This window comes from Panthera tigris, chromosome C2, assembly GCF_018350195.1.
Source record: "Panthera tigris isolate Pti1 chromosome C2, P.tigris_Pti1_mat1.1, whole genome shotgun sequence".
NCBI classification, from domain to species: domain Eukaryota; kingdom Metazoa; phylum Chordata; class Mammalia; order Carnivora; family Felidae; genus Panthera; species Panthera tigris.
In genome coordinates this window covers 1,465,992-1,493,925 of record NC_056668.1, presented here as the reverse complement: position 1 = coordinate 1,493,925, position 27,934 = coordinate 1,465,992, and the positions used below count along the sequence as shown (strand labels likewise).

General features: G+C 51.6%; 1 protein-coding gene across 5 annotated transcripts in view; it reads left to right on the top strand.

Annotated features, from left to right (window-relative positions):
• ADARB1 (adenosine deaminase RNA specific B1) overlaps positions 1–27,934 on the top strand; it is an 86,399-nt gene that overhangs the window by 27,553 nt on the left and 30,912 nt on the right. For 2 of the 5 annotated variants that reach the window (XM_042998679.1, XM_042998683.1), the window contains exons 2-7: positions 9,144–9,218; positions 12,718–13,658; positions 17,281–17,395; positions 19,691–19,859; positions 20,490–20,638; positions 21,624–21,855. In XM_042998679.1, the coding sequence (XP_042854613.1) occupies positions 9,191–9,218; positions 12,718–13,658; positions 17,281–17,395; positions 19,691–19,859; positions 20,490–20,638; positions 21,624–21,855 (1,634 nt within the window). In that variant the 5' untranslated portion in view covers positions 9,144–9,190. The remainder of the gene's footprint in view (positions 1–9,143; positions 9,219–12,717; positions 13,659–17,280; positions 17,396–19,690; positions 19,860–20,489; positions 20,639–21,623; positions 21,856–27,934) is intronic. The other 3 variants (XM_042998682.1, XM_042998680.1, XM_042998681.1) reach the window with 3 other exon arrangements.

Genomic DNA, 27,934 nt, shown 5'->3' with positions numbered 1-27,934 from the left:
TGCAATGATCTGGGGGAAAAGCAGGGCAGGTCTGGTGACCCGAGATCATGCGATTCCGTGTGGAAAAGCAGCTGGCAGGGTGCTGAGGATGCCCCTGGGATGGGCGTGGTGAGGAGGGACCAGGGCGTCCCCCTGTACGGGGAGAGGTGGCCCCCCGGCTCCAGCAGGTGGTGGGGGAGCCTGTGGGTGTGGGTCCGAGTGCTGCAGGACTTCCTGGTGACCTTTATGAGACACCCTGCTGCGGTGTGGGGGCGATGTCCGATTCCAGGGCCCCAGCGGCAGACAGCGGCCGCGCCACAGGGAGGATGCGCGGGGCCCCAGCTCGAGATGCCCGGTGCACGGGACGGGGCAGAGGTGGGGAGGCTGGGATGTGTGGTGCTTACTTTGGGAGAAGAGCTGGCGGGGGGTGGGGGGGGAGGAGAGAGAACCCGGGTGGCTGGAGGTGCCAGGCTTGAACACCGGCTGCATGTGCGCAGGGCAGGTAAGACTGCAGAGGGGACACATTTACCCACATTTGCGTTGGTGCAATCACTACCAAGCCTGCAGCCGATCCAGAAGACGCCAGGGTCTCCTGTGCGCCAGGCCTCGCGGGGCCCTCCCGCCTCCCCCGCAGCAACGCCCCTGCACCCTCTACCCCCAGGTGCCACCCGTGCCCTCAGCATTAACGGGATGGGGGACTTTGCCCGCAGTGACAGGGCTGCAGCTCCTTTCATTTGTCCGATGGCAAAGGGGGTCACTGTAGTGTTTGTCCTCCTGATGCGTCTGCCTGTGCTCTTCTGATTCGGTAGATTCCCCTTCTCTTCAGTGTTCCCCTGCTGACATGATGAGTGCTGTTATGCATCGCTGTGCCTTTTTTTAAAAAAACTAAGACTTCGCGTTTTTAGAGCAGATTTTGATTCACAGCAGAATTGAGGAGAAGTGCAGATTTACTGCCCCCCCCCCGACCCTGCCAAACGCCACCTCCTGCATTACCAACACCCACCACCTCAACGGTGTGCCTCTTACAGTGGACAGCCTGCACTGGCACGTCCACACCTGATCTTACGATGTTGGCTACTATCTGTGGGTTTGCACGAATGTGTGATAACACGTGTCCACCATCATAGTATCACAGAGCTTGTTTTCACTGCCCTAAAAATCTCCGCATTCTACCCATTTATCCACACCACCCCCACCACCCCTGGCAACCCCTGACCTTGCTGTTGCCTCCATGGTCCCGCCTTTTCCAGGGCGTCGCACAGATAGAATCGTACAGGATGCAGCCTTTTCAGATTGGCTGCTGTCTCTTAGTGGGATGCACCTGCGGACCCCCCGTGTCTTCGTGGCGTGACGGCCCGCTCCTTCTTAGCGCCGAATACCATCCCGTCGTCTGGACGCACCCGTGTGTTTGCCCATCACCTCCCGAAGGGCACCTTGGTTGCTTCCAAGGTCTGGCAGTTATGAATAAAGCTGCCGTAAACATCCGCCTGCGGGTTGTCGTGTGGACATGAACGTTCACCTCCTCTGGGTAGACCTCTGAGCACGACCGCTGGGTCGCATGGTCAGAGCGTGTTCGGTTTTGTAAGAAACCGGCAAACCTTCCTCCGCGGCGGCTGCCCCTCTCTGCTTTCCCGCCAGCAGTGAGGGAGCGTTCCTTCTGCTCCGCATCCCCGCCAGCGATCCGTGTTGTCGGGGTTCCGGGTTGTGGCCGTTCTCACGGGTGCACGGTGACGTCGTTGTCGTTTTCATTTTCTTTCTTTTTTTTTAAATATGAAATTTATTGTCAAATTGGTATCCATACAACACCCAATGCTCATCCCAACAGGTGCCCTCCTCATTTTCATTTCCCTGATGACGTGTGACGTCTGTATGTCTTCTCTGGTGAGGTGTCTCTTCGGGTCTTTGGCCTACTTTTTAATCGGGCTGTCCGTTTTCTTATTGCTGAGTTTTAAGTGTTTGTGTATTTTGGATATATCTTCTTTTATCAGATATACGTGTTGCAAATATTTCTCCCAGCCTCTGGCTTGTCTGCTCATCTCTTACCAGTGTCTTTCGCAGAACAGAGATTTTACATTTTGACGCAGTCCAGCTTATCAGTTAGGTTGTCCCTTTGGTGTTGTATCTAAAAAGTCGTCCCCCTGTCCAAGGTCCCCGAGGATTTCTCCTGTATCGTCTTCCAGGCGTTTGATAGTTTTGGGTCTATGATCCTACGTTCTACATTTGGGTCTGAGATCCTTTGTGAGTGAACCGTTGTGAACAGTGTAAGGTCTGCGTCCAGATTCCCCTTCGAGCGCCCCTTGTGGAAGAGACTCTTTGCCCCCTTGACTGCCTTTGCTCCTTTGTCAGGGATCCGTCGGCTGTCTCTGTGTGGCTCTCCTTCTGGGTTCTCCGTTCTGTCCCATGGATCGATCTGTGTGTCCTTTCTCTACCACCACACTGTCTTGATCACTGTAGTTTTACAGTGAGTCCTGAAGCCAGTAGTGTCGGTCCTCCAACTTTGTTCTTTTTCAACATCGTGTTGGCTATTCTGGGTGTTTTGTCTGTCTATAAACTTTAGAATCGGTTTGTCAATAGCCACAAAATGATTTGCTGGGGTTTTGATGGGGATCACATTCAATCTACAGACAGACCAAGTTGGGAAGAACTGACATCTTCACAGTATTGAGTCTTCCTATCCATGAACATGGAATATCTCTGCGTTAATTTAGGTCTTTGATTTTGTTAGAGTTTTATAGTTTTCCTCATATAGGTCTTGTACATATTGTTAGGTTTATACCTAAATGTTTTATTTTTGGGGGGTGCTAATGTAAACAGTATTTTATTTTTTATTTCAAATTCCATATATTTATTGCTGGTATCTGGGAAAGCAATTGACTTTGGTATGTTAACCTTTTATACTGCAACCTAGCTATAATTACTTATTAGTTCGAGGAGGGTTTTTGTTGTTGTTGTTGGTTGCTGTGCTTATTTTAACTATTCCAAGTTGCATTTCATTAGAAAAAACGTTTGTAGCAGTAATGCATGAACTTCATTTCCTATGCACAGCCTGCCATATCTTGTTCAAAGCATGCAGAATCTCTGAAGGGTAATTGAACATCCATTACTTGGATGGTTGCCTAGAAAAAAAATATTTTATTGTAAATGTTATAAATTGAATGTTTCAGATACTTCAGTGATAGTATTTTGTTTGTATAATAGTGAAAGCAAAATACAAATCATGAAATTTATTCTCTAAACATACATGATTAAGGTGTTGAATTTCAGGTTATTTTCCTTGAAATGATTTAAGAATTTTATATTTCGGTTACCTTTGGTACATAATTAAATCATCATTTAATATTTTTGCTACAGTTATAAAATTAATCTAGACTTTAGCACATTGCTTGATTTATAGTAAAGAATCAACACCAATAACCTCCATTTTAACACTCCTCTTTTTAAAAACTTGCAGTGTATGGCTGTTAAAAACAAAACCCATAACAACCACAAGTAATATGTAAACATTTTCTTAAAACCATTTTGTTTTGAGAATAAAAATGGATAAAATCCAGCAATAATTGCTAGTAATTTTAACCAAGTTTACTGCTTGTCTTAAACATTTTTTTTAAATCTATACATTTTTAGTGAATTCCTAAAGATAGTATAGCAGTACAATAGAGAATATTCCTGTTCCGGCACATCTTTAGTACAAGTAAGTCATGTTCTTTATATTTATTCCAGAATATTGTTTTTCCCAAAGGGAGGGGAGGGCATGAAGAGGTAGGAACGTGCCCAGCTTCCCTCTCCCTGGTGGAGAGATAAGGGTACTGTCAGAAGACAAGAGGAACGTTCTTTTTACACACATGTGTACTTCGTGTTACAACATGTGCATCTACAAAGGTACAATAATACAGCAGATAACTGTCTGCCACCCGCCACCTGAGAAATAAAACATAGCGGGTTGAATCGTGCCATTTGAAGTCAGTTCTTGCATGCGGTCACCCCACGTCCAGTCCCGTTTGTTAGGAAGTACTCGTTACTGACTCGGGGCACCACGTTGTCCGCGCAGTGAGTTCTGGGGTGTGCTTGTTGTGACCCTGGACTTGGCCGCCATCACACCGATGGGTCGTCTGCGAACCACGCATGCTGTTTTGGGCGTTGACACCGCACTGTGTCCGGTCTGGGAGGTCTGGCCCTGCCTCATCGCTTCCCTAGTTAGTGTTTGTGGCTGTTCGGACTTGTTCATTTCTCCACATAAGCTTTAGAACCAGCTGGCCTAGTTCTGTCGCGATTCTAACTGGAATGCGGTTACACTTAAATCCAGGTCCTTTGATGGCAACTTGAGTGGTCTTTTCACACCTTGGTGCCCCCCAAGCCTAGCTTAGTTCCTACTGCTGCAGGGGCATTCCGAAAAAGGAGGAAATTATTTAAACACTGCTGTCAAATAAAGCTTTTCTCTAATTGGCCGTTCCTGGAATTGTGTTCCGTATGGGATTTTTGTGGAGCTTTAATTCTTAATGTGTTTGTAGTCCAGGCCAGAAGAAGTGCTTTGCAGAATGAAAGAAAAACGGTTACGTGAAATGCCCTAAAGTGCTTGCATTTATTATTTTGCTTTGTTTTATAACCTTTGGTATAAGAGTTGGCATTTGTAGAAGCCGAAAATGTTGACTTCCGCTCTGCAGGAGATTTTTGGCTGCCATTCTTAATGTGCATGTACCACACGCCCCCGGGCACAGCCTGATCATTTTCTACTGTGAGACATTTCCCGTGTCCTTTTTTTAGGGTTTTAATATGTAAGGGCAGGTGAACAAGGTGAGCTCTACAGGTCAGGTGAGCCCCGTTAGAGCCCGGCACCATTGCGCTCGGACTCACCGTCATTACTGTTGCAAGGGGGACCCTCATCGTCCCAGACCTCCAGGGGAGTCCTCCACGGACCGGGGGTTGCTTAATTGTGTAGTGTGCCTTCTGCTTACTCTTAATTTATCTTCTTATCTTGAGATCACGTAGATCCACACATAGCCGTAAGGAAATGACACGAGAGAGAGCCCATATTTGCTTTACACGGTGCACCCTGCGATGAGGATGTTGACCTCCATACAGTCAAGATCCAGGACGTCCTTTTACCACACGGATCCCTCCTGTTGCCCTTTTATAGCCACACCCACAGCCTCCCCAAACCCTGATGACCGCTAACCTGTTCCCCATTTGTACAGTTTTCTCATTTCAAGAATGTTACGTATCAATGGAATATACATGGGTCCATGCAGTGGCCACGAGATTGGTTTTTTCCAGGAAGCCCTATTCTCCGGCGATCCCTCTGGACTGTTGTGTATATCAATAGTCTGCTCCTTTTCATTGCCACATAGTGTTCCATGGTATGGATGGGCCACATTTTATTTAATCATTCACCTGTTGAAGGGCGTCTGGGTTTTCCCCAGTTTGGGACTATTAGGAATCAAGTTGCTATAAACACTCATGTTTGTTACAAAATTTTTTTTTTAGTAATCTCTTCACCTGACGTGGGGCTTGAACTCGTGAGTTCAAAAGTTGCACGCTTTCACAACCAAGCCAGCCAGGTACCCCCGGACACAGTGTGTACGTGAACCGTGTCTTCATCTCTCTGGGATAAAATGCCCATGTTCAGTTTTTAAGAAGCTGCCCAACCAACTGCTCTCCAGAGCGGCCACCCCGTGTTCCGGTCCCGCCGGCCACGTGCGAGGGATCTGGTTTGTCTGCGTCCGTGCCCGCGTGTGCGGTGGTCACCGTTTTGTATGCGAGCCGCTCTCACGGGTGTGTGGTGGTGCCTTACGTGGTTGAAGCTGCATTTCCCCGGGGCTGACGGTCGCGGACCCGTGTCGGGTGCTTACTTGCCATCTCTCTCTCCACGTATATCCTCTATGATGATACTGGCTGTTCATGTCTCCTGTCCATTTTCTGACGGGCTTGTTTTATCGTTTAGTTTTGAGAATCTCATGTGTGTTCTATTTGGATACGTGGCTGTCAACCCTTTTCTCCCCATCTGTGGCCTGTCTTTGTGTCTCCTCAATAGGGTCTCAAGCAGGAGTGTTTCCTTTGGAGGAGCCCAGTTTGTCAGCGTTTCCTGTCACGGGTCGTGTATTGGGTGCCAGTCTGCAGGCTCTTTGCCTCATCCGAGACCCTGAGGGTTTTCTCCTGTAATTCGTTGTTTCTCATTGAAGCCCCTGGTCCATTTTGAGTGGGTCCCATGCAGGGTGCAGACTTGGGTGCCCCAGGGCTCCGGCACCGTCTGTGGACAGCACCGTTCCTCCTCCACGGCCGCTCGCTGGCACCGTCGTCCACAGCGTGACCTGTTGGCCAGGCCTCTCGCTAGGTCCCTTGTTCTGCGCGTCTGTCCCTCACCGACTCCACGCCGGCCTGCTGACCGGTGCTGCTCAACCAGCCGCTAAAATCAGTTAGACTTACTCCTCGCTTCCTTCTTTTTGGTGACGGCCGCTTTAAAATCTTTTTCCAGTAATTGGAACATCTCTGGGTTGGCATTCTGTTGATCGTGTTTTTTCATTCAGTTAGAGATCTTTGTGGCTCTCCGTAGGATGAATGATTTTTGCTTTGAAACCTGGACGGATTATGTTCCAAGAGTCTTACTGGAGCTTCCTGTTTCCGCTGACTTTCTCTCACGCCGCTCTCTCTGTCAGGGGAGGGCCCCCCCCCCCCATCACTGCCGTGCGGGTCCAGGTTCCCCGCAGGCCACCGCTGACAGTTCCCAGGTTGCCGCTCTTCCGTGGCCTCCACTGACGTTGCCAGGTGGAGGCGAGTCTTGACTCCCAGCTGGGCCTCCCCTGACACCCCCAGTGGGGATGAGATGGGCACCTTGGCAGGCTCCCCGAGTGTCAGCCCTGACTGTGCGGTGCAGGTGGGAGGGTGGGGTCCGGCCGGGGAGGGCGTTTGCTCCGTCAGTTGCCTGTCGAGCTGGCGGGTGCCTGTCTTGGACCTTTGGCCACAGTCAGTTCTTGTTTGGTTCGTGTGTGTTGTCTCTGTCTGTCTCTCGGTGTTTCCAGGTTACCAGGTCTTCGGCTCCCGGTCTGGGATAACGATGCAAAAAGCAGGCCCGGGGGCTCCCTGCTGCACAGTTCCTTGGTCCCAGCTCGTCTGCGACCTGGTCTGTGACCTGGCCTGCCTTCTTCCCTCCCCCCAGAGCCTTTCCGATGTTCGCTTTAGACGTCATGTCCAGGAGAGTTGCTTGTACTGAGCTAGAGGAAAGGAAAGATGACCCCTGCTCCACTGGCCACTGTGTACATCCCTTCTGCTGTTTTGAAACCGGTGTTCAGCCAGTAAGAACAGAGTGCCCTGCGGGGTGTGAGTGTGTGTCCAGAGTCAATAGTTGGGGTTCCTCTGACGTGCCCTGTGACTGTGTGCTTTCCTGCAGGCCACCTGCCGGCCGTCTTTAGGGTGTGCCCCCGGCCTGCCCTCTCGCTCGGGCTAGCCCTCACATACCCGTCTTCCCAGTGAGTGACCCCTCAGAGCACCTGTGTTCCACCGAGGGCGAATTGTGGTTTACCCCGTGACGACCTCTTCCCTCCCACTTTGGACCTCGAGGAAGTTCCTCTCTATTAAAACACTATTAAGGGAATGTTAAAGCACGTGCAAATTCAGAATTGCAAATGGAAGCCTTCGTGCCCTTCAGCGGGCATCAGCACACCAGCACGACCCCTCTGTGCCACCCGGACACCGTCTGCTGTTCCCTGCACTCGCACTGTGTGCTAGTTTATAGTAATAAACCCCAGATGTTACCATTTTGTGTGTAAGTACTTCAGAATATATCACTAAAATTTAAGCACTATTTCCACCCCTGAAACAATTAATAATCCTTAATATGACCAGCTACTCAGGTGGTATTTATATTTAAATTTCTCAATTGCAGAATCTACTTGATCCGTTTAGGTTTTATAGTATCTACCCTGTGCTTTGCACCAAATACATCTTCAGCAAATACATCATGAAGTAATGAATCAATACAAAATAGCAATGCTTTTGAAACCACGTGGAACACTTTCTTGAATAAAGGACTCTAAATAGAGGGCCCCCGGCAGCTCAGTCAGGGGGACGAGCAGGTCTTCACTTCGGGGTCGCGGGTTTGAGTCCCACGTGGGGGCAGAGATTACTTAAATAGATAAAATAAATAAAGGGTTCTAAATAGGAACCCATGTAACTTTTAGCAACAAATTTGCCAGTTATATGTTGGGATTCGCCATTATTAACAAGCGATTGTCATGAAAACACACATTTTAGATACGTGAGGGATATTTACGACACATGTGCCTATTTCAGCACTTTTCGTTACCATTATCCTGAAAGCACTGGATTTGCCTTTTAGTGACTTACAGTGTAAGTTTCATTTCGGTTTTATTCTATACAAAGAGATTGTGGCCAGAACATTTACAGTCTTTTCCTCGCTCGCCGTCTGATGGGGTCCTTTATTATGAATAATGCATTCATACAGCCTTGCAGAGCACAGCCACAGTATTCAGGAAGACGGGGCTTTGAACTTGCTCGTAGTCGGAGAATCGGAGTAATTGTTCCTTGAGGGTGCCTGTGGTTTCTCCTGCCAACAAAGGAAGTCACAGGTGGCTAAGGGGCTAGGTCCGACTTGAACAGCTGTGTGTGCCCTTTAGTGGCACCCACACGAGGTGCTGTTCAGGACGAAGAAAAGAAGTGGGGGGAAATCCTGCAGTGGCCTTGCTCCGGCCAGACCAGAGTGCTCTGGGCGGTGGTGACCATTGGCATGGCCAATGGCCAATGGCATGGGCTGGCGTGTGTGTGGCTCTGTTGTCTTCCGTTGTGACATGAAGTGTCTTCACTGCGTCCCATGGGAAGGCTCTCTCCGAGCCGTCCTCGTCCTCCCTGCCCTCCAGGGCCCCGTCCCCGGCACGGTCCGCCCCGCTCAGAGGGCGCCTCCCTTGCCGTGTCTCCTTCCACCTCCGCCGTCCCTCCTGGCAGCGCGGCCCCGGCTGGCGGTCCTTCGGTGTCCTGGACCGTGCCAGAGCGGTGGGCGCATCCCCGCGTTTGGTGCTGGACGACAGAGTAGCCCTCCTCGTGTGAAGGCTTCTCCTCTCACTTGTACTTCTGTCGCAGTGGTTCCCGCACAGCGGACTTACCCCCTGTACTCATGCGACGGGCACGCTCAAAGTCATTTTCTTGCTGTCTTTCAGACAGAAACCGTCTCCGCCAGTCAAGAGACCCTCACAAGCACTTTGCCATGGATGTAGAAGAAGAAGAAAACATGAGTAAGACCTGGGCCCATCATGTAGCGTCAAGTAGCTAATTCTCCGTTACCATCGTAGTGTTCTTGTAAATAGTTGTAATGAGACGAATTTGGGAAAAGTGATTTCCTTTCCTGCGAAATGGGCTGCTAACGGTGGCATGTTTTAACTTTCTGATGTGTTCCCTGCAGTAGGTGTTGGTACTTGTGTGGGCATTTTCCTCACAGCCGTCTGTCTGGACCTTCCACTGCCATCGTTCTGGGACCGACACGTGTGTACTAGGAGGGAGAACACGTGTCTCTAGATGCACGTGCCTCACAGCTGCACGGGTTCGTGCCATGTCGCGGCGTGGGTCTCCTACCAGTGGCTGGATTTTCATGTGTGCAAATCTAAGATACCCTTTGGGATTGATTGAAATACTTGGTCATTTGGGAGGATAGTAGCTAAATTTTCCCCTGCAAAGACAGCGAATTCTCCCTGTGCTTTGAGGAAAGGGGGCTCCCGCAAGCCTGCTGATTTTAAGTTTCCAAGACTTTGGCGAGCCTTTGGGCTGCTGTGGACCGGAGCTCACCGTGGGGCCTGCTCTGTCTGCCACACTGTCCCGTCTGTGGAGCAGGGCGGCGAGCCTCAGGGGCACACAGCTCCCCCCACCCCTGGCCCCCCACAGTGGTGCTCTCTGCCAAAAGAAGTTTGCGGAATGCACTTGTCTCTTCTGTTTTATCTTTAATCCCTGAGAGCAGTGCATTTGGATGAGGTTTAAGGTCTCCCACAGAAGTTGGGGCAATGACAGCGAAGACACCATTTTCTGATCTGCATCCGTACTTGCAGCGTCTGGTCGTGCCCAGGGAGGAGCAGGCGGGCATGCACGCCGGGTGACTTCGTACCGAGACTGGTCACCGTGACTAGAACACCGCTCAGCACGTCTCCCTGTGACTTCTCTCAGGGCCGACCAGCTGAGGCCTTGGGCTTGGGCTCGCGGCCACTTAGGACCCGGAAGCTCAGCGGGCAGGGCGCTCCCGCCTCCTGGGCCGCCGAGCTCTGCAGTGCTCTGGGCCTCGGTTGCACGAACCACACGGAGAACGTGCTCTTTGGCGGTTGCGGGTGTGGGAAAGCGTGACCGTGGCGCTGCCCTCCCCCGCTGCCTGCAGGGTGCTGTCTTCCGGCTGGTGTCCCCATCAGAGCCTACTCTTAAGGCCTGTTTGGGGCGCAGCCTGTCTTTGCTCGTCAGCTTCACTCACCACGGCCACTGTTGCCCGGGCACTAAGCCCCCCGTGAGGACTGTGTGAGCACGTGTCCCCCAAGCCTCCTTTTCTCGGGGCCGCGGGCTGTTGTCCGCCTGGCGTGGGTGGAGACTTCAGGGCATGCAGATCCTGTGGCAACTCACCAAGATGAAGGATTCTTCTGGGTGATTTTCCTGAAGGGTGAATGCGGGTTCCGGTCTGGAGGTCTGTGGTGAGGTCCCACATTTCCTACCGTTTGAAAAGCAGCAAAGATTTTATTGGGTGGCGTTCACATCCGTGAATTAACGTCGCGCCCACGTCTGCTTAGGAAGGGCTGTGATAGCAGGGTCTGTCTGTCTAATTCCGTGTGTGTTCCCTTTACACAGCAGCACCTCTGATAAGACGGGATACGAGCAGTGTCTGAGTGCTGCTGAAGCAAATGACAACTTGGAATTTACGTGAACTCTATTATAGGAAGCGTATTTTTTTTCTTTTACATCTCAAGATTGTTTGTCAGTCCAATACTGATCATTTTTATCTCCTAAAGGACAGCCTTTGTTTCGGAGACAGTGAGTCTGTGGTGGAACACACTTGCGCGTGTGTCTACACGGCCTGATTTTCCATGTCGACAATCCTGTTTGGCAACAGCGTCAGGATGTATGCAGTCGCCTGATGTGTGACGTTCTTGCCTATTCGTTCACCTAAATTCTGTCTTGCTCTGCCCTTTTTAACCTTTGTTTCCTTCGAGCACCGAAAGGAGTAACCTATCGAGCTTTTGCTGGAGGATGTTATAAATGAAAATTTAGTGTCCATTCCGTCAGCTTTGTCAACTGGGAGAAGTGGTGTGTGTGTCGGGAGTACTGGGGACTATTTGACGTCTGCAGAGAGAGGTCAGCAGCCTCCCAACCTCCGCCTCCGTGCAGAGTCCGTTTCCCAGGGTGTGGGTTTAAGCCAGGGTTATTCTCTACATCCCAGCTGAGGGCCGGCCGCCCCGGAAGTTTGAGAACTTTCACTTTGGGGATTGGTGGCCGTCAGTCGGACTTTCTGTCCCGTTTATCCTCCCGTGTCCACAGTGCTGTTTGCTTAGCGTCACAAGCATCTACTTCTAGATTATGTACCGTGACGCGAGGGCCGCCTTGTCAGGGCGCTTGTAAGTCGCTTACACGTGTAAAAATTATTTCGGTTACTAACTACATCTTTGAGCGCTAATGAAAGGTCTTCCAATGCAGTCCCACTGACAGGGCCCCGGTCGTTACTCCTACGCTTCACGCGGCAGACGGCCTATGAAGATGAGCCGGGAAAACAGGGAATTGTTTCTTTCTCTCTTTTTTAAAAAAGCTTAATAAACTTACAGAGAAGAGTAAATGCCTTTTAATTCCCCGTTTTGAAATTAAAATCATATTTGTTTCGCCAAACTTAGAGAGTTTTAAAATTATCTTCATTAACTGCAAATAGAAACTACCTTTAAAAGGTGGGATAGGCAGCTTATCCTGTCAATCCATCAAATATTTGTTTCTTAAAAAAAGACAAAATCGCTGCCTTTACTTGGAAAGTTAGGAAGTGGTAGCCTGTTCGCAGCTTCAGTTTTATGTCTCGTTATGTACTTTTTCCTATCGTGGAATATATTAAGGATTCAGAGATAAATCGATCCCTGTATGTCATGAAAAAATGTAAGCTCACACTAGAAGTGAGGCTGCATCCCTCAGTGATGACATGAGGAGTTTTCCCAGATTGATTCACGGACTAAATCCAACGACCTCACATAGTGATCGAATATTCTAACCCTGAAACGCTAATTCCTTGTGAGTGCATCTTGTAAATCCTGGCCCTGCTCCGGGAGGTGCTGCGGTCCAGAGCCCGGTGTGGGCACAGTCAGAGCAAGTGACGTTGAAAAGGAGGAGAACGTGTGTCAATACTGACATTGGACTTACTGAGGGAAGCTTTTTCAGGATTAATATATCACCCCACATCCCGATAAGCTTGAGTAAAGCATCTCTAGGTGCTTCAGAATATTCTTGTAGAAACCAACTGTTTTAAAAACCCACCCTTGAACGCAAAAGCAGTTGGGGGCAGTAGTCGCAAATGGCGTTGGCCATGAGTTAGCGAAACGTACAGTTGCCCATCGTGGTGCAGGTGGCAGTTCTTGGGTTGAAGGTGCAGCTCTTGCACGTACGGCCAGAGGCAGAGTGAATAAGCACACATCACTTAACCAGTTACAAAGAGAGATAAAGGAATCTATAAATTTTGCATTTACAAGATCCTGCAACGAAGGCGTTGTAAGTTACTCTTTCTGGGCACCGCAGGTTCGAGCAGCACAGATGTTAAGGAAAGCTGCGGTCTGGACAGCGCGCTCCCCACGGACGGCAGCGCCCCCGGGCCTGGCGAGGGCGCCCCGCTCTCCAACGGGGGCGGTGGCGGTGGCGGCACCGGCCGGAAGCGGCCCCTGGAGGAGGGCAGCAATGGCCACGCCAAGTTCCGCCTGAAGAAGAGGAGGCGGCCGCCGGGGCCCGCGCTGCCCAAGAACGCCCTGATGCAGCTGAACGAGATCAAGCCCGGCCTGCAGTACGCGCTGCTGTCGCAGACGGGGCCGGTGCACGCGCCTCTGTTCGTCATGTCCGTCGAAGTGAACGGGCAGGTGTTCGAGGGCTCCGGCCCCACCAAGAAGAAGGCCAAGCTGCACGCCGCGGAGAAGGCCCTGCGCTCTTTCGTTCAGTTCCCCAACGCCTCTGAGGCCCACCTGGCCATGGGGAGGACCCTGTCCGCCAACACGGACTTCACGTCCGACCAGGCTGACTTCCCCGACACGCTCTTCAACGGCTTCGAGACCCCGGACAGGTCGGATGCGCCCTTCTACCTGGGCTCCAACGGGGACGACTCCTTTAGTTCCAGCGGGGACCTCAGCTTGGCCGCGTCCCCGGCACCCGCCGGCCTCGCGCAGCCTCCCCTGCCCGGCCCTCCGCCGTTCCCGCCGCCGAGCGGGAAGAACCCCGTGATGATCCTGAACGAGCTGCGGCCGGGGCTCAAGTACGACTTCCTGTCGGAGAGCGGGGAGAGCCACGCCAAGAGCTTTGTCATGTCTGTGGTGGTGGACGGCCAGTTCTTCGAGGGCTCGGGCCGGAACAAAAAGCTCGCCAAGGCCCGGGCTGCGCAGTCTGCCCTGGCGACCATTTTTAATTTGCACTTGGATCAAACACCGTCTCGCCAGCCCATCCCCAGCGAGGGCCTTCAGTTGCATTTACCGCAGGTGAGGAACTGTGGTGCTGCCAGAAACGGTGGCCGTGTCTTGGCAGTGCTTTCAGACAGGGCTTCGCTCCTCCTTGTCACTGTTGGCGCCCCGTCTGCGCGTCACCGGTAAGTCTGGCTCCAGGTGTCCCTGCCCTGCCCTGCCCACACCGGTTGTGCCGGGCAGCCCGTCCAGGGCCATCACATGTGGGCGGGACCCACAAAACCCTGTCCCCCAGAGCAGTGCCGTTCGCGCTCTCCAGGCTGAGCCCTGCCCCACTCCGCACGGCAGCCCGTGGCTCCCTTCCCACACCGTCCGCCTCTGTGGGGACCCGTGTCCCACAGCAGCCTGTGACCAGAGCACGGGGACCACATCCCAGCTCAGCGGTGCTCCCTGCAAAGTCTCACCAGAGAGTCCCGAGCACAGAAGTGAGGCTGCCCGCGTCTGGGTCAGGGCGGGTGTCCCGCAGCTCTGACGGTCCCCAAGGCCAAGGGCCAGCCAGGCAGAGGGCGCACCATAGCAGGTCTGTGAGCCTCTCAGAGGTGGGAGAAGGAAGGGGACCCGTTGGTGGCACTCCAGGGGCCCGGGAGTCTGTACCTGGGATCCGTGCGGGCTTCCCTCCTGCTGGGCTGGAGGTAGGTGGCCACACTTGCTTGGCCTAGGACAGCCCTCCCGAGTAAGACCAGGGTGGAGACAGGATTTCAGGGCGGGCTCCTGGCTGACTCGAAAAGGGAAGAGAGGAGGGGGAAACAGCTGTAGCTGGCATCTCTAAATCCTACGACTCTGATTACGTCTTGCTTCTCTTCTTGGAAACCCGGGTTTTTTTTTCTGGCCTAGTGTAAAAATTACTCTTTTAGAGAGAAAACCTGATGACTTTCTCTATTCCTTTTTGTCAAAGTATTACTGCTGAAGATAAAATCTGAACTGGTTTGATGGGGAAAAAAATGAAGGGCTCCAATTGCCACATGGGACAACTTGCATCTGTCTCAGAAGAATCCAGGATGCAACAGCTTCCCAGTTGTCTTTGGACACAGTCAGGGTAACCTCCCGAAATGGCCAGTAGTGCAAGGTTTTGGAAAAAGAAACTTTATTTTGCCTAAAGCAACCAAATGCGACATCAGTATAAAGTAACCCATTCAGAATATTCTACTGGTCTTTTATGAACCAAAGAATCACTTCCCCTCTTGACCCCTTGCTGACATTTTTCAGAAGATTCCACAAGCCGGCCCCCTAGAGAGGATGTATTTCGGGCTTCCGTGGCTCAGCGCGCTCCAGCCTGGGTGCAGATTAGCGTCTGAGGCCACCTGACTCCTGTGGCGCCTGCTGTCGTGTTTGAGGCAAACCCCGTGAGCCCCAGATGCCTGGGTTGGCTGCAGGCTGGCTGGCTGCCCCACGGCAGGGAGGAAGACAGGGGTCCCTGTGGGCACTCGCACCCTGCTCCCCGGCCTGGCCCCATGCTTCTGCTCCACCGGGGGCCCCGGGGGGCCTCACTGGGGAGGGGCGTCTGTGGGAATCCCGTGTGAGGGACAGGGTGGGGTGCTCTCAGCCCTGCCTGATGCCACTTGCCTCGAGTTCTTGCAGGAGCCCAGTGGTCGTCTCTGAACCTCTGGTCGGGGCCCAGGGGGCCTGCAGGCGTGGAGCTAGGTGTCCTGTCTCTGCTCACAGCGCCCCCACCGTGGTGTCTCTGGAGCCCACTCGGGAGCCCAGGACATGCTCATGCTTTCCTGGGAGGGCCTGGGGTGGCCTTCGCAGAATCAGCCCTTACAGCTTTATTTCTGGACTGTGTTGCCTTTGGCCTGGAGGTTTCCAGACGTACATCCTGGAATGGTGAGCATCCTCACTGCTTTCCTGGAGTAACCCTTGAGGGCGTTGGGCCGGCCCTCCCTGCTCGTAGGACTTTTCACCTTCATCGTGTTCCTGGTGGTGGCCCAGGGTTTAAACCCAGAGATGCGGCCGCAGCCCCTGCCGGTAGTGGATTTTGTTAACGCGGCACGACCAAGCGGCCAGTGCCACAGCCAGCCTTGGACCGGGGCCTCGCAGCTCCTGGGCGCTGCCTGGGGCCGTGGGGACACGGGTGTGATTCGTGTGGCACCCAACGTGCAGAGGGAGAGTCTCTTCCTTACTAGTAGGAATGAGATCACAGTCTCTTTAAGGGGAAGAAAAACTGTCCGGGTGCCCCAAGTGCCTGCCTCTCACGAGTCCGTGTCACCGTAAGGGCCCGACCTGCACATCTCTGAGCTCCGTGGTTTAGAACTTTGCCAAACCTTCCATCAGACGCTTTTCTTTTCTCTGGCTTATCCTTAGCCTCTCTTAGGATTTGTTCTTTTATATAAGTTGGAACACGTGATCCTTACTCTGATAGCCTCAGCACCGTGTGGCCTGCAGCCACGTGTGTGGCGTGGACCCTCCTCGTGGGACAGGAGGCTGGGGGGGGGGGGAGGGGGAGGCCTGCTGCCCCGCCCTGTGTCTTGTGTCCACGCCCACGCCTCTGGCTCCAGCGCAGTCTTCCTGGGCTCCCTGGTATTTTCCGGTGCAGCAGCAGGAGAGCTTTCATGGCAACTTTTGTTCTTCAGAATAAGTCGTCATTCGGGATGCGGGACATGTCTATTCATCTGGGGAGTGTTTTCCTAGGGGCCAAGCTGGGACACTGGATCTGGCCGTTTGGTTGCCGAGACAGGTGTGGGTTCGGTGGGGACACGGCTCTTCACACACGCCCCCGTCAGGCGGCATTTCCCCAAACCCTGATGCCCGAGATGAGTTGTGAGCCGTGAAAGTGGGACTGCGGCCACGCTCTGCCAGGTGTGTCTGCTCCTGAGCAGTGTCCTCCGGTGCAGGCTGTGGGCATGGAAACGTGTCAGGAGCCCTTCACCCCTTCCCTCGGAGAGCGCAGCCGCTGGTGCTGCCCGCGGCCGGTTGGGCCGAGTGAGAAACACCCTGCTGGACGCTCGTGAGTGCTGGTTTCTGGGCAGGGCAGGGCGGCTGGTTTGCACGTTGGAGAAACCGAGGCACGAGAGGCTGGCTGGCTGCCCCACGGCAGGGAGGAAGACAGGGGTCCCTGTGGGCACTCGCACCCTGCTCCCCGGCCTGGCCCAGGCGCCTTGCGGGAACTGCCGTGGGGCTCGGGGTTCCACACACCGCCCCTGTCCTTGCCCTGATGTTCCCTGGCCCTGCCGGCCCTCCAGCCGATGGCAGCCCTTCCGTGTTGAGGGAAAGAAGCACTTTCGTTTCCTTCACAAGCCCTGATGCTCCCGGGAGTGTGGCCCCGGAGGCTGGGAGAGCCTGGTGCAGAGCAGAGGGCGTGCGGGGCAGGTGGCCCGGGGTGGCCCCGCTTCCCTCGTCCGAGGGGATCCCGGTGGACCAGACGGGTGGCACCAGTTCTGGACCGTCCTTGTCTGTGAGACTCTGTTGAAGGAGTCCATCCAGAGCCTCGAATTCCTTGGACCTCTGTTTCCGGGGAGCGTTCTGAAGGGAAAGCACACAGACACACACACACACACTCACTCACACGCGCTTGTTTGCCAGATTTCCCTGTGTGGTTTTCCAAAAGAGAAGCCGTCTATGAGGCCACTCTGAAGGGACCGCAGTGTTGGTGTGCACAGGGCGGGTGCGGGCCGTGCCCCTGACTCCCTGCTGTGGTCCTCAGGTGTTAGCAGATGCCGTGGCTCGCCTGGTGCTGGATAAGTTCGGTGACCTGACGGACAACTTCTCCTCTCCTCACGCACGTAGGAAAGTTCTTGCCGGCATCGTCATGACAACAGGTAAAACATTGGGGTGCCTTTCTTCACGCCTAAAAGAGAGGGGAAGATGGTCAGACTGTGACCATCTCTGGGACCCTAGCGGGAACTATCTTCCTAATTCTTCAGAGTCCCTGTCATATGCAAACGTAGGAATTGCACCTACAAATGTTCAGTTTCTTAACCTCAGTTTTTTATTTGGAGACGGCACACTGCATTAATGTCTGGTTCCTGTAACCATAAATGAGTGGTTTTTTTTTTTTTTTTTTTTTTAAATTTTTTTCAACGTTTTTTATTTATTTTTGGGACAGAGAGAGACAGAGCATGAACGGGGGAGGGGCAGAGAGAGAGGGAGACACAGAATCGGAAACAGGCTCCAGGCTCTGAGCCATCAGCCCAGAGCCTGACGCGGGGCTCGAACTCACAGACCGCGAGATCGTGACCTGGCTGAAGTCGGACGCTTAACCGACTGCGCCACCCAGGCGCCCCCATAAATGAGTGGTTTTGATCTACTCTGGAAAAGGGCAGCAAAATGCACTTCTGTCATTTGAAAGTGGGACGTATCTGACTTCCCGACTAATGGTGATGCCTCCAGATAGTTTGTGTGTGACTTTTACTGGGCAGATAGATGAGCAGCTCTAGCAAGAGCAGAAATTGCTTGGGTAAAAAGCACGCTTTGGGATGACACATGAAACCCTATTAAATGAATCCGGAAGTCCCAGCAGGATAAGGCGCCCTCTCTGAGTTCTTTCCCTCACCCGGAGGTGAGAACGCTCAGCAGCTCCTGCTCCTGGACCACCCCAAGAGCAGGAGGCCACAGCCGTGCCCCCTGCTGGGTCCCTGCAGCTGGCCAGGCTGGGGCTGAGTCTGAGGCTCCTTGTGGGGCCCTCTACACTGGGTCGTCCATTCAGCCCCGCGGGCCGTGTGCAGACATCCGGCCCTCGGGCCAGAGAGCAAGCCAGTGGTTTATCTGTCTACACCTGCCGGCCAGGGGGAACACCTCAGTCCTCTGTGGGGTCCCTGCTCCATCCTTTTCTCCCGAGGTCGCTCTCCTCTATCTGATTGTGGACAGGATGTGATTCCATGACCCTCGGCATTGATCCAGCCCTCGATGCCCTAGGACACGTGACTGCTGCTTTAATGATGATGGCTTTTTCGTGCACGATGTGTTTACCGTGGCACAGCTGAGAGTGTGTCTGCGGTAGCATGAAGGGCTCTGGACGTGACCTGGGGTCTCAGTTTAATTTGGGGTTTGAAGCCTGTGTTGTCTCCGGTTCTCCCTCTCTCTCTGCTGCTGCTCTCGACATGACCGAGGGGTGAATGCTTCAGCTACTGACATGCAGCGTTCCCGGGGCGAGGCTCTGGGCCTCCGCCAGCGGCAGGCGTGAGCAGCGGGCGGCCCTTCCGTGCGGCTCTCCTCCTGGGCTCAGGGGGCGCGGACCGGCTCCCGGGGCGTTTTGCATCGTGGTGTGTGCATCTCACTCGGGGCCTTTGCTCAGCACCACAGGTTACACCTGCAGGCAGCACCACACAGCCCTTGGCCCGTGGCCCTGACGTCACCTGGCCTGCTTCAGCTCGGGCTCCCCGTGGTTGAATGACCCTGGGCAGGCTCTGACCCCTCTGGGCCTCAGGGCCCTCATCTTTGAGACGGAGACAGTGGTCGCGTGCCCCTCAGAGGACCCCACAGGACTGAAGTGAAACACTCACCTAACTACCGCTTGGGGCACACGCCCTGCACTCAGCTGATAGCAAGTGCGGTTTACCGTCAGGCTTTCCAGGCCTTGCCCCGCGCCTGTCATGACGGGTGGACACGTTTCCCGTGCCCGAAGTCCCCAGCAGGCTTCACTCCCAGTACAGTTAGATGGTGACAGGCATTCCTAGGCAGGACACTGTGAGTTACTTCTCTTTTCCTCCTCATCCCTCTGTGAGCCATTCCTCGTACCCTCCTTAGTGCTTTGCTATTAATTTCAAAACTAACTGCCAGACCGGTTAGTCGACCCTTCCCCGGTGCTCCCTACCTGTACCCAGCGGGGCTGCGTCCAGAGGAAATGAGTCCCTTAGGTTCAGAGTCTGTGCACTAGAGAGGCAGGGAGGTTGGCTTCCCAGAAACGTTGCACAGCGAGTCCTCAGCGGGAAGTGCTTTGCGGAGCCCGGGTCTGCCCTGGTAAGAAGTAGGGGCGGGCGTGCGCGTGAAGACGGGCTGAGTGGTCGGCTCACAGCCCGGAAGGGAAGTCACTGAGAAGGCACGCAGACCCCGGGAGCGCAGGTAGGCACGCGTGCCTGTGCCTTCAGAGGAATAACGTCTCGTTTGTTTTTCAGGCACAGATGTGAAAGATGCCAAGGTGATAAGTGTCTCTACGGGAACAAAGTGCATTAATGGCGAGTACATGAGTGATCGTGGCCTTGCGTTAAATGACTGCCACGCGGAGATAGTAGCTCGGAGGTCCCTGCTCAGATTTCTTTATACACAGCTTGAGCTTTACTTAAAGTAAGTGCACTAAGTAAATAACTAAAGGGAGCAGTTTTCAAAAAATATTCCCCTCCCATCAGAATGTACTGCAAAACCTTTCGTTGTTTCTATAATCTCTGAAAAACTCTTTAATTAAAACAGTAACTTTATTGGCAGCAGTGCGGTTGGGTCCCATTTTCCCATGAGGCTCAAGGTACAGACGAGAGCTGGCCAGGTGCCACACACACGCACGTGCGCTGACCGCTGGCGCAGTCGTAGATCTGAAGTCTGTTCGAGACCGTGTGCTTGTGTCTTGCGCAGCATGCGTGTGAGCAGAACTAAGCCACCTGGGACCGTGGCCACCCATCGTGGTCCCCGTACGCAAAGACAGCAGGCCAACTGTCCAAGCTACTTTCCTTTATGCGCCCGTCTCTGTGTGTCGTCTGTGTTGAAGTCCTAAACGCGGAGGAGGGGAGGTCACCCGCATTCCGATAACTTCATTATTGGGGGGACAGGAACTGCGTTCATTGTCATCACACGCAGATATTGTCGTTGCAGCTTATCTGTACCCTGGTGAAAACACTGGCCTCTGAAAGTCATCGTCAACCGTGGTAGACTAGACTTTGTCTACAGCTTTAAAGTTCCTTTTCGCAACTTTTTTCCTTCCAGTAGCAAAGACGATCAAAAAAGGTCCATCTTTCAGAAGTCAGAGCGCGGCGGCTTCAGGCTGAAGGAGAGCGTTCAGTTCCATCTGTATATCAGCACGTCTCCCTGTGGGGACGCCAGAATTTTCTCGCCGCACGAGCCGATTCTGGAAGGTACGAGACCCAGTGCTCAGCAAGTAGCAACGTCTCGAGGAGATTGGTGATTACGTAGTAACAGATGCAAGAGGAAACTTGCGTGAACGTCCTTTTCTCCCTTTTTTTGAAGAGTGTCACCTTGAAAGTGATCTGATAGGAATATATAAGAGCAGGAGATTTTTCTTTTCCGCTAGTAATTTGATTAGAAAATCTTAATGAAATACGTTGATTCTGATATACTGAGCAATTAGAATAGAGTGAGGCTATCAAACCAACATTGCTTTTAGTATTTAAATTTGGACAGTCTGTGTCTGTACATCAGAGGTGCGCATCATCTGTGTTTGTGAGGAACTGTGACTCGATGCGTGTGTACCTGGGGTATTTGGCTGAAATTTCAGAAGCAGCACAGACCAGTGCAAAGGGGGCCCTGTCGCATCACATTTGCCTCCACCCGTGTTTGCATATGAGGTTGGTGCTTGTATTTGATAGTAACTTGTGTCCTCATGTCTTTTCCCCAGCTTAAGCATTATTTATTGCAAAGACAACATTTGAGTGCATGATTTTCTCTGGTTATAAAAGTAACACATTCTCACTCTGGATGGTGGCTACGTATTTTTAAAATATTAAGAAAAATTGCCAATCCCCCGTATTCCTGTCACCCAGAGACAATCACTTTAGATGTTTGTGCATGTGCTTCCCTCTGCATTATTTATGCATCCCCATAATATATTTTTGAAAATTTAAAAATGCAGGGAAAAAATGTAACAAACACTCAAATATCCATCCGCTAGAATTAGCGAATGTCAGCATTTTGTCCTGTTTGCTTCAGCTCATTTTTAATGATAGAAAGTAAACATTTTGGTTAAAATGGAAGCGCTCTTTAGGACCTACTTCCATGACTTTGGTTTGCATTGTGCCTATCCTGCCCAGGGCCCCGTGCGGTTGTCACTTACTGTGTAGTGAGCACGTGCACCCGGGCATAAACTCGACTTTAAATGTGTAGGGGCTGCTGCACTTGTTTCCCGTGAGGAGAGGAGAGGACTTTCACCTGGCCTTCCTCTCCTAGAACCAGCGGACAGGCATCCAAACCGCAAAGCCAGAGGACAGCTGCGGACGAAAATAGAGTCTGGCGAAGGCACGATTCCGGTGCGGTCCAACGCCAGCCTGCAGACGTGGGACGGGGTGCTGCAGGGCGAGAGGCTGCTCACCATGTCCTGCAGCGACAAGATGGCCCGGTAAGGCTTCCCGCCCGCGGGCTCCCGCAGGCGCCGTCCACCGCTCTGGGCCTGGTGTCGTCTGCGTGTCCTGCCCCGTGCTCCTGCGCCCTCTGTGGGACCGGGGCCCCACCCAGTGTGTCGGGGGCCGCCTCGAGGGGATCGAGCTGGGCCTCGGGCTGCCGTCCTTCGGGCTGCGTCTCTGCCTCGCCCTTGCGTTTGCGCGTGCACTTCCGGGGCATTGGGGCATCTGTGTGCTGCAGATAGTTTGCTCCCAGGGGCGCCTGGGGGGCTCAGTCAGTTCAGCGTGACTCTTGATTTTGGCTCAGGTCACGATCCCAGGGTCATGGGATCGAGCCCCGCACCGGACTCTGCACTGAGCATTGCACCTGCTTGGGATTCTCTTTCTCTCTCCCTCTACCCTCTCTCCCCTGTTCATGCTCCCTGTCCCTCCCTCCCTCCCTCTCCCTCCTTCTCTCTCTCTCTCCCTTTCTCTCTCTCTCTCTCTGAAAAAAAAAGTTGTAAAACGGTTTGCTCCCAGAGAAAACTAAAACTAAGGGTGTTCTCATTCTTGCTAGATGCCAGCTTAGTGGTCCTGTTCCCCACAGTTACCATTTGGGGTTTCTGTGAGTGCAGAGTGTCCCTAGCATCCCGTGTTGGGGGTGGTGGCTTCCAGTGAGGCGGGGGCGGCTGAGACGCAGTGTTTGCTTGACACTTTGCCTTTGCTTGACAAAGGCTCTTTCAGACAAAGATGTGTCCGGGCCAGATTTTAGAAGGCCTCATTTCGACAGACGCTGGTGTTAGTTCCAGTAGCTTTTTGTTTATTTTTTAACAAACATTCACTTGAAAAAAAAAAGGCAAGTAACGTAGGTAGGTGCGAGAAGTTGGGTGGCACAAAAGCATATTAAGACAAAGATCGCCTCCTTTTTCAGAGCTCTGCTGTGCGGCTCGTCGTGATCGGGTTCTTGACTGCTCTTCCAAAACCGTCACGGTTGACGTGCATGTATGTGCACGCATGTACCTGTTCGGTTGTCTGTAAGGTCTTTGTATTGATTTTCTTGCAAGGACCTTGTCAGAGAGCCTCAGGTGCACAGAACTTGAATCAGCATATGCTGTGGTCCATTGCCCTTAGGTACAGGTGCACACTGTGCCCACCTTGATGAATTTGCTTTTTATGTGTCCTTCCTGTCCACCATCCATTCACTTGTGTGTGTGTGTGTGTGGCCTTGGAAAAATACATGGTGTCATTTTAGGGTATTTATGTGTATGTTGTTAATTCATAGAAACGGAATTGTGCTTTGGGTGCTATTCTGTGTCTCGTAGTTTCATTCAACCCAGTGTTTGGACACTGTCCCCGATGCGGTGACAAACGGCTGGTTTCTGCAGAGACCCTGCCATAGTCATGGCCGTGCTGCGTCCGTGCCCTCGCCATAGAGACTTGGGTCTGCTCTCCACCACAGCACAGCCTGGAGTTTTCGTGAGCGTGGCTCGTCATAGACCTTTGCCGTCCAGGGTCTCCGCTGCACACGTGTAGGACTTCACAGTCTCTGCCGCGCCCAGAAGGGTCACGCCTGTGTACGCTTCCACCGACGGTGCGTGAGGCTGGTTTCCGCCTCGTTTCAAAACTGCTCTGTGGGGTGTGGAGCAGCTGTGCAGTCGTTCATCTTTCTCATTGGAGTGACCCGTTCACACCGTCCTACCCACTCGTCTTCTGCATCTCATGCTTTTTGTCATCTTGACCGGCAGACGTTCTTGTTGTAGTTGCTTTGCAGTCTTTGATGGTCGGAGAAGGTTCCATGTCTTCTCCAGTCCAGACCCCCGTCTTCACTTGGTCCGTGCCACGCTCTGAGGAGAAACGCTTCGTTTTGTTAGAACCTTACCCGTTAATCTTTCACCCTGTGATTTGTACTTTTAGAATCTTATTTAAGAAATTCCTCCTCAAATTAAGGGCATGAAAATATTCTCCCGTACTTTTTTCCAAAATTTTTATCATTTTACTAGCAAATTGAGGCCTTTTAATACATTTGTGTTGTAAATAATAATGTGGCTTTACTACTTTAGTATGGTGAGTCAGTTTTCCTGGGAACGTCTACTAAATAATCGAGACCCTCTTCTTTGATCTGTGAAGGCGTCCCTGTAATATACTGAACACCCTTACAAAGATGGGGCTGCTCCTAGGCTCCTGGCCTCTCGAGTCTCTATAGTCCAGTGTACTTGTACAGGTTCCACAGTTTTTACACTTCTGACATTTTAGTGTGTTTAAAGGTCTGGTTGGATAAGACTGTTCTTCATCCTTCTCTCATCACACTTGTAGCTTTTTACGAGCCTCTGTTCTTCTGTACATATTATAGAATCGGCTTCTCAGGTGCACCACGTGTCTTGCTTAGATTTTATATGGAATTGTGGAATTATGGATTGAAAGGGAAAGAATGAACATAAAGTTAAATCAGTCCCTCCATGAGTATTGTATATTTTTCCATACATGAATTGTCATCTGGGTCAGTTATATGCCAGGCAGTTTTGATGGATTAATTCCTAGAACTTCATACTTCCTATATTCATGTGAGAATTATCTTATTATCTATTGTGTATTCTGGATAATTGTTGCTGATGTAGACAAACACGATTTATTTTTATTGTGGCAAAAACATGTGATGTAAAATCTATCACATTAACCATTTTTTAAGAGTTTATATATATACTTTTTAATTTAATTTTTTTAAATTTTTTAAAATGTTTATTTATTTTTGAGAGAGACAGAGCATGAGCAGGGGAGGGGCAGAAAGGGAGACAGAATCTGAAGCAGGCTCTGCACTGTCAGCGCAAAGTTCAGTGCGGGGCCCGAACTCACAGACTGTGAGATCATGACCTGAGCTGAAGTCAGACACTTAACCGACCGAGCCATCCAGGCGCCCCAAGAGTTTATATCTTTAAAAAGCAGTTTTGGGTTCACAACAAAATTAAGAGGAGTGTACAGAGATTTCCCATATACTCTGTGTCCCCGCACACGCACACCCCCCAGAATGTGCATCTGTTCCAATGATGAACCTGCCCGGATACATCATAGTCACCCAGAGTCCGTAGTTTACATGAGGCTTTACTCTGCATGTGGCACGTTCTCTGGGTTTGGGCAGTTACTTAATCACGTGTATTTGTCATTAGGGTGTCATAAAGAGTATTTTCACTGCCTTGAAAATCCTCTGTGCTCCACCCTGTCACCCCTTCCTCTCCCCAGCCCCTGACAACCCCTGAGCTTTCTGTTGTCTCCATGGTCCCGCCTTTTTCAGAACGTCACACAGATAGAATCATACAGGATGTAGCCTTTTCAGATTGGCTGCTGTCACTTAGTGAAATGCACTTGCGGACCCTCCGTCTTCATGGCGTCTTCATGCTGTCTTCATGGCGTGACGGCCTGCTCCTTCTTAGCGCCGAATACCATCCCGTTGCCTGGACGCACCCGTGTGTTTGCCCGTCACCTCCCAAAGGACACCTTACTGGTTCCCAGCGCTGGCAGTTCTGTAAACCATCTGTGTGCAGGTTTGGTGCGGACCTACGTTTTGAGCTCCTTTGAGTAAATACCAACGAGTGTGATCGCTGGGTCACGTGGTAAGAATATGTTCAGTTTTGTAAGAAACTCTGAAAACATGTAGAGAACTACTAAAAATCGACAACAGAAAACCTGATTCAAAAACGGACAAAGGACTTGAAAAGCCACATCTCCGGGAAGATGCACCGACGGCCAACAAGTGCAGGAAGATGTCCCCGATCGGCCGGGACACGTGGACGAAAACCACAGCGAGACACCCCCTCACACCCATGGGGATGTCCCCGCCAACAAAACGGGACAAGACAGAAGATGACAAGTGTTGGCGAGGACGTGGAGAGCTTGGAACCCTGAGCGCGGCTGGTGGGAATGTAGATGGGGCATCCGCTACGGGAACAGTGTGGCGGCTCATCAGAGCGCTAGCTAGAACTGCCATGTGACCCAGCCATCCCACTTCTGGGCATTCGCCCCAACAACTGAAAGCAGGGTCTCCAACAGATTCTCGCTCACCCGCGTTCACTGCAGCGTTCTTCACAGGAGCCCAAACGTGATGACCTGTCTGTCTGTTAAGATCTTTGGCCCATTTTTAAAAACGTGGTAGTTTGTTTTCTTGTTGAGTTTTAAGAGTTCTTCACATGTTTTAGATAACAGTCACTTACCAGGTTTTTCTCCCAGCCTGTGACTTGTCTGTTCATCCTGTGGACGTTGGTCTTACCCAAGCCGAAGTTCTAAATTTTAATGCAGTCCAACTCATCAATGTTGTCTCTCGTGGATTGCACCCTCGGTGCTGTATGTACACTCATCACCATATCGAGGTCACCTAGGTTTTCTCCTGTGTTGTTTCTAGGGGGTTATGGTTTTGCATTCTGCATTTAGGTCTGTGATCCTTGTGAGTTAATTATCGTGAAGGGTGTAGGGTCTGTGTCCAGATTCATTTTTTTGCACATGGGTCCTCGGTTGTTTGAGCACCACTTGTTGAAGAGACTCTCTTTGCTCCCTGTGTTGCCTTTGTTTTTTGTCTAGGATCGGTTAACTGTGTCTATGTGAGTCTGTTTCTGGGCTTTCTGTTCTGTCCCCTTGATCTATTCGTGTCTTGTTTTGCCAGTACTACAGTGTCTTGATTGCCGTTTAGATTTTGAATCCAGTTCTGTCATACGTGTCGGGGAGGGATTGGTTCCTCACATTCTAACGAGGACATGAGCCGGGCGGCCTCCAGTTGGCCTGTGCTTCTAACCAACCAGCTGTAAATTGGAGGTCTCAAGGACCTCCTCCTTGGATTCGGTTAACTTGCTAGGGTGACTCACGGATCTCAGAGAAACATCTCCCCCACTAGATCACTAGCTTATTATAAAAGGATATAACTCAGGAACAGCCAGATGAAGAGATGCAGAGGGCGAGGCATGGGGAGAGGAGGGTCAGGGAGCACCCACGCCGTCTCCAGCCGTGCTGCTCTCCTCACATCCACACACCCACCAACCCGGAAGCTTCAAATCCTGTCCTTTGCAGTTTTTATGGATGCTTCATTACATAGGCACATTTGATTAAATCATTGGCCATTGTTTTTTTTTTTTTTTTTTTTTTTTAAGTAATCTCTATATCCAACATGGAGTTCAAACTCATGACCCAAAGATCAAGAGTCGCACGCTCTACCAACTGAGCCAGCCAGGTGCTCCAAATCATTGGCTATTGGTGATTAACTCAACCTCTAGCCCCTCTCCCCTCCCTGGGGGTCAGGGGGATGGGACTGAAATTCCCAACCCTCTAAACCAGCCCTCCTCCTTAGGTGCTTTCTAAAAGCCACCTCATTAACATAGCAAAAGACATCTGTAAGGCTCTTCTCACCTAGGAAATTCCTAAGGTTTTATAGGAGCCTGAGCCAGGAACCATGAACATGAACAAAGACCAAATATGTATAAGACCAAGATACATTTCTTACAAATCACAGTATCACAGTTACTGCAGTTTTGTCGTAAGTCTAAAAGCCCCCCAGTGCCAGTCCTCCGACTGTGTTCTCCTCCTGTGCTGCGTTGGTGGTGCTGGGTCTTTAGCCTCTGGTGAACTTGAGAATCATTTTGTCAACACCTGCAACACACCTTGCTGAGATCATGACTGGGACTGACCAAGCCGAGAAGAGCCGACATCTTAACAATACCCAGTGTTCCTGTCCATGAGCATGGAATATCTCTGCATTTATGTAGTTCTTCTTTGATTCTTTTCTCGGAGTTTGGTAGTTTTCCTCATAGAGATCTCATACATATCCTGTTAGATTTATACCTAAATATTTAAGTTTTGAAGGTATTAATAATGTAAATGGTATTATTTTTTTAGTTTCAAATTCCACTTGTTCCTTGTTGGTCACACTGACCTTTGACCAAGGTGCAGTGGTGATTCATGGAGGAAAAGTCTTTTTAACAAATGATGACTGGACAAGTGGACCTCTCTATGTGAAAACAGACAAGGGAACTTCATATTTTCACCACATACAGAGATTAAAATGGGCCACAGATGGGGGCGCCTGGGTAGCTTAGTTGGTTGAGTGACTGACTCTTGATTTCG